The sequence below is a fragment of the Merops nubicus genome, unplaced genomic scaffold (genome assembly GCF_000691845.1).
Source record: "Merops nubicus isolate BGI_N331 unplaced genomic scaffold, ASM69184v1 scaffold39962, whole genome shotgun sequence".
Classification (NCBI taxonomy): Eukaryota; Metazoa; Chordata; class Aves; order Coraciiformes; family Meropidae; genus Merops; species Merops nubicus.
In genome coordinates this window covers 2,034-7,679 of record NW_008592291.1, presented here as the reverse complement: position 1 = coordinate 7,679, position 5,646 = coordinate 2,034, and the positions used below count along the sequence as shown (strand labels likewise).

At 56.0% G+C, this 5,646-nt stretch overlaps 1 protein-coding gene across 1 annotated transcript in view; it reads right to left on the bottom strand.

Annotated features, from left to right (window-relative positions):
- Nucleotides 1-768: 768 nt before the first annotated feature.
- BCL9L (B-cell CLL/lymphoma 9-like) overlaps nucleotides 769-5,646 on the bottom strand; it is a gene marked incomplete at its 5' end in the record, with an annotated part of 6,908 nt that continues 2,030 nt past the window's right edge. The window contains 3 exon segments of the mRNA XM_008935102.1: nucleotides 769-1,928; nucleotides 3,206-3,466; nucleotides 3,872-5,642. Coding sequence (XP_008933350.1) covers nucleotides 769-1,928; nucleotides 3,206-3,466; nucleotides 3,872-5,642 — 3,192 coding nt within the window.

Genomic DNA, 5,646 nt, shown 5'->3' with positions numbered 1-5,646 from the left:
CCTGAGATCTGTGTGAAACTATACACCCCACACATGCAACCGTTCAGACGTCCAAACAACACAGGTTTGATAGAGTCACTCGACAATGGGATCTCTCAATGCCCTGTGCACCCTGGGAGATCCTCCTATCTCCCCCAAGGAGAGTTGTCAATCCTTGTACACTGTCGCCTTTAGCATGTTTTTTGTTTCTGCCTTTTTTTTTTTTAAAAAAAAAAAACCAAACATGTTTTGAGGCTTCTATTAAAACACAGAAATACAGAACAATTAAAAACCAGCACAAGTTTTGCCTTTCCCAGCGACCTATTTACAGCTAGTTCCAAAAACCCTCTTGCACATTTTGGTTGCTTAAAAAGAAGGAGGAAAAAAAAAAAGAAAGCGAGAAAGAAAGAAAGGAAACAAAAAGGAAAGCTAAACAGAAAGAGAGGGGAAAAAAAAAGGGAAAGGAAAAAACTTGACAGAGGAAAATCATAAATGAAAACTTTACAAACAGCCACAGGGTCTGCATGCCCCTGGTCAGCACGCAGGTCACAGCCCTGCTCCCAGTCCCTCCACTCTCCCCTTCCCCAAAAAAAGAAAGGAAAAAGAAACCCAATTCACATCAAGTTTACTGCGCATCTGGTTTTCTGTGTAGAGGCAAATCTGATACGAAAAGCACCCCACCCGGTGTCCTCCACCAGCGCTGGCCCCCAACCCTCCCCCAAAGACAGGTTTAAAAAGGTTTGTACAGGCAGCCCCGTTCCCCTCCCCAGCCCTGAGTGCCAGCCCGGGTTAGAAAGGCAGGTTCGCCATGTTCCCAGGCCCGGGGATGTAACTCATCTGGCTGTCCAGGGAGACACTCCTCTGCCTCATCTGGTGCGTGACCATGAGGTTCTGCTGAGGTGGGGGCCCCATGAGAGAGCCCTGAGGTGACATCATGTGTCCTGTCTGGGCATACATCTCCCCCGACACAGACATGCTCCTCTGCTTGGCCTGCATCAGCATGAAATTCTGCTGGGCCATCAGGCTCTGTTGTGGAGACATCATGCCCTGGTGCATGCTGTTGCCCATCATGCCTTGCTGGGGCGGTATGCCTGTCCTGCCCAGCATGGGCACTTGTCCAGGATGGCACATGGGCACGCCAAGTCCCCTCTGCACGCCCTGCTGCCCGGGGAGGCTGGGGGCATTCATACCTGGCCGCACCGGGGGCTGGTCAGCCATCATGTTCTGCAGGTTCATGAGGTGGAGGTTGGAAGGCTGCGATTTGGGTGCTTGGCTGTCACTCTTGGGGAAGTACTGCAAGGTGCTGCTCGGCTTCTCTGACGGGATGATCCTGGACAGGTCAAACTCGGGGATACCTGTGGGTGTGGGGCGGATGACCTCGCTGAGCTCGGGGTCGTTCAGCACCGATGCCACCCCGGGAAGCACGGGCGGGTAGGGCTCGCCGATCCGAGGCGGGATGTTCTTGCCCATCATGTGCTGCTGAGGGGGCATCTGGCCAGGCTGCTGGGAGGGAAGGTCCTCAGGTGGCAAGGGCATCCCCGGTGGGTAATGCTGCTGCATCCCAGGGCCTCCTCCCCCGCTGGGGGCCATGGGCATGCCTCCGGCAGGAGATGGCATGGCATTGGGGGGCTGCTGCATGCGGGGGAACACGAGCTGGTTGGAAGGAATCATCTGTGAGCTGTTGGGCACGGGGCCACACTGCTGGTTCAACGAGTCCTGGGGTCCCGGGGGCAGCATCATGGGGTTCTGGGGGGGCACGCCAGCCCCTGGTACACTCGGGTGCATAGGAATGTTGGAGCCCAGAGGGTTCGGGGAGGACATCATGGAGGTGGGGGGCGGTTCGTGTGAGAGGGGTTGCTGACCAGGCAAGTTCATTCCCATGGGGCTCTGAGAGGACCCAGGCCCCACAGAGTTCAAGTGCAGTTGATTTGGCTGATTTCCCGTCACACCTAAGAGGAGGAAAAAGAGGGAAGGAGTCAACTCTGACCACGGACCTCTCAGGGCTGCAAAACCCGCTCTGGAATCTTCCGCTCTGGAAGCCCACGGAGCACTCCTGCTCAGAGAGCCCCGAGCATGGAACACGATTGGTCAGTAAGCGGCTGCAAGATGGGTTCGCAAAGCACCGACACAAGGAAAAAGTGCCCCAGACTCCAGCTCCCCATGCCCACATGCAGCTATCCCAGAGCTATCCCAGCTTCATCCAGGCCCATGCTGGATTTGTAGTTCCTTACAGGTCACCAATATTACAATTCCAGCTGGCTCTGCATGCTGGAACAGCCCTACACCACAGTCTCAGCAGGGTGCTCAGCTGCCTGGAAGGCACTGATGAGTGATCCTTCATCATCGCCTGCCCACAGGATTAGCCACCAGGCAAGCTCCTGTGACCACATGAGCTCAAGCATCAAGGAGAAAAATCAGCAAAAGAGCCTGGAGAGGGAGCAGCGTGCTCATTGGTACAGCAGAGCGATCGGTGCCTGCAGAGGGGTTCGGCTTAGGAGGGAGTAAAAGCATTTGCATGCCTGAGGTCAACCTAAGTGACTACACCCAGCAGTGAAAGAGTCAAAAAGTTGATTTTTCATTTTGAAAACTGCCAAAAATATTTCTCAGACAGCTTTAAACCCCTCAAACAAGTGGTACAGTGTGGTGGAATTCCCCTTTGAGCTGGCCACCAAGTGACGAAAAACACTCATTTGCCTAGCTGTCCACAGCAGTGCTATCAGCTAGTGGAGCAAATCCGGCTGTCGCCTACTGAAATCAGAACTATGCCACGACATGGCCTTGTCTGTGCCAGCACCTGGGCTCCGCTCAAAACAGCAGACTCTCAAAACCTCTGTCATGCTGCACAAGGTTCTCGGAGCAGCAGACCTCTGCCTGCAAGTACTGGGCCCAAGACAGCTCCAGAAGCCACAAAAGTCCCGGGCCAATATACCTGCACAGAATAAAGGTGGTTCTGAAAACTTCCAAGGCTCATGGAAGAAGGGTGCCTCAAATGCCAGACTGGGTCACGTCTTTCCAGACAGCACAGCCAGGCCAAAAGAAGACAGACAGCCCAGGCACAGGGCAGAGATGTGAGCAGACTATTATAAACAAGGGCAAATTTAAGCTATTTGACAAGGCAGTCAGTGGGAGGATGAGTTTCTCAGGCCTCCTCCACCTGGTGCTGCGGGCCTGCTGGCAGCCACGAGTTGGTCTGAACCCTTGCAAGCCCAGCCCCAGAAGTGTGTACCTGACATGCTTCCAGGTGGGAGCATAGGCCTGTCTGGCAGCAGCTCATCGTCAGAGGTGGCGATGGTTTTGATGGCATTGTGGTAAAGTGGTGTGGAGCTGGGCATGGCATACTTGGACATCTGGGACATCATCAGTGAGAGAGGGTTCTGGGAGGGGGGTGGATCTGGAGAGGAAGTGAAAGGCATGTTGGGATTCATGGTGCTAGAAGTGTTACTGGCTGGTGCGGAAGAGCTGCTCCGAGGCCCAGAAGGGAGAGAACCTGCAAGCAAGAGAGAGACCAGCTTAGTAGTGTCTGCACACCACGGCTCACTCCTGTCCGACAGCGACCCCATCCCCTCCTCCCAACAGCAGCGACCTGAGGAGTCTGCAAAATGCTGAGCTGGCTCAGTGGGCTCTGAGAGGGCTCATGCAGACACCCTGTTCCAGAACACTGATGGACTCCCACTTCAAACTGTCCCCAGCTGCCCAGCACAGGCACACTTTTACTTCTTGTATCACAGAGCATGAGCTGGGATTGAAGTAAAAGCTGTTCTGTTCACCTTCCCTCCCATCTACCTGAAAAAGACCCATTTGGACCCCTGGGAAAATAAGACTTGCTCCATGAGATGCAAGGGCATTGTCCACACTCTCACCCAAACGGGGCACACACATGCATGCAAAATACCTGGCGTAACCTGATCCAGTCCTCCCATGGAAGCAGATGAGTTCATGCTGAGGGTCTGCTTGCTCTGGTTGACTCCTGGGCTAGGCATGGTGGCTTTAGGAGATGGCACCCACCCAGGGGAAGGAACAGCCATAGAAGGGGATTTCAGGCGGCTTGGTGAGCCAGTTGGAGACCGGACGTTCAGCGAGGAGCTCATCACCTGGGGGGACTTGAGGGGTCCAGACTGGTTTGAAGGTGGCATGCTGACCATCTGTGAGGGCGTCTGTGGGGACTTCAGGTTGGCAGAAGGGGAGGTGACCAGCGGCGAGTGCACCTGGCTGAGAGTGGGAGACTTGAGATGCCCTATGCTGGGGGAGTTCATCTGGCTGATGTTGATGGTGAGGTCAGAGGGTCGACGGCCCAGCCCTCGGGAAGGTGCCGGGTGCAGGTTGGCCAGGTTTCCCCCCTGTGTCGAAGCAGGATTGGAGGCTGGAGGCAGAGGGATGTGGCTGAGCCTGGTGGTGCCACTGATGCTCCCAACGGGCATGGTGCCCTGCTCAGGGCTGAACATGTCTGAGCCACTGCCCATCTCCTGGGGCATGTTGGGGTAAGGCCCTTGCCCACTCGGGAAGCCTTGAGGTCCTTGGTTGGGGAACTGTGAGGGAATCATCATTTTTGGTGGTCCCCCCAGCATTGCACTGCTGTTGCCATTCTGAGCCCTTGCCCTGGCCAACTCCTCAGGGCTCATGCCCTGGTGAGCCATCATATCGGGGCCCCTCATCTTCTGCGACATCATCATCTGCTGTTGCGGGGTCATCTGGACATTAAGGTTCATGTTCATGTTCATGTTGACATTCATGTTCATATTGAGGTTGCCAGGGCCCATGGGCGCATCCATGTCCCGGAGACCAGACTGATTCATAGGGGGGCTCAGCATCCCCCGAGTGCCTGCAAAATCCACTCCCATCGGGGCACTGCTCAGGCTGTCGCCCGTTATCTGCCCAGCAAACATGGATGGATCCATCTGCCTGTGAGCCTGTATCATCCTCTCCATTTCCATGCCCTGGCTCATGGAGTTGCCAGACATCCCCATGGGCCTCTGCATCGCCACCGGGCGTTTCTCCATTAGCTGGTGCCGCAGGATCTCCTCCCTGGCACGGGGATTCATGAACCTTTCAGCGTCTCCTTGCCCCGAGGGGTAGGGCAGGGTGCCTTGCGGAAAGTTCCCAGGGCCTCCCATAGGAGGCATATCATCGCTCCATCCCATGCTGGGCCTGACTGGCCTCTGCATGGCGTTCATGGGCCCAAGAGCATCCAAGGGCACGTTCTGCATCCCTCCAAAGCCAGAGACTCTCTGCATTTGATTTCCAGGGAACCGCGGCCCCGGGAAGGGTGGCCCTCCCCGCAACTGCATGGGGTCCTGCACATCTATGGGACCCCGCAGCTGGCTGCCCATCCCCGGTGGCCACTGCTCTCCAGGCTTGCTGTGGTAGGGTGGTGGGGGCCCACGCATCATCATGCTCCCCATGGACTGCGGTATCATGATCTCCTGCATGGGCCGACCATGGATGCTGATCTGTTCCTCTTTCCGTCGCTTTTCCTCATAGTACTCTTCCTGCAGCTTCCTCCAGGCCACTTGCTCCGGTGTCAGGCTGTCCTGGTTCAGCCGCTGCATCATCATGTTCATCTGCTGCCCCATGTCAGCACCTGGGTGGTGAGGCACCTCGTGTTCCAGGCTAGGCCCACCAAGGCTCTGCGTCTGGGAGATCATGGACTGCAGAGGCTCTTCGTACTTC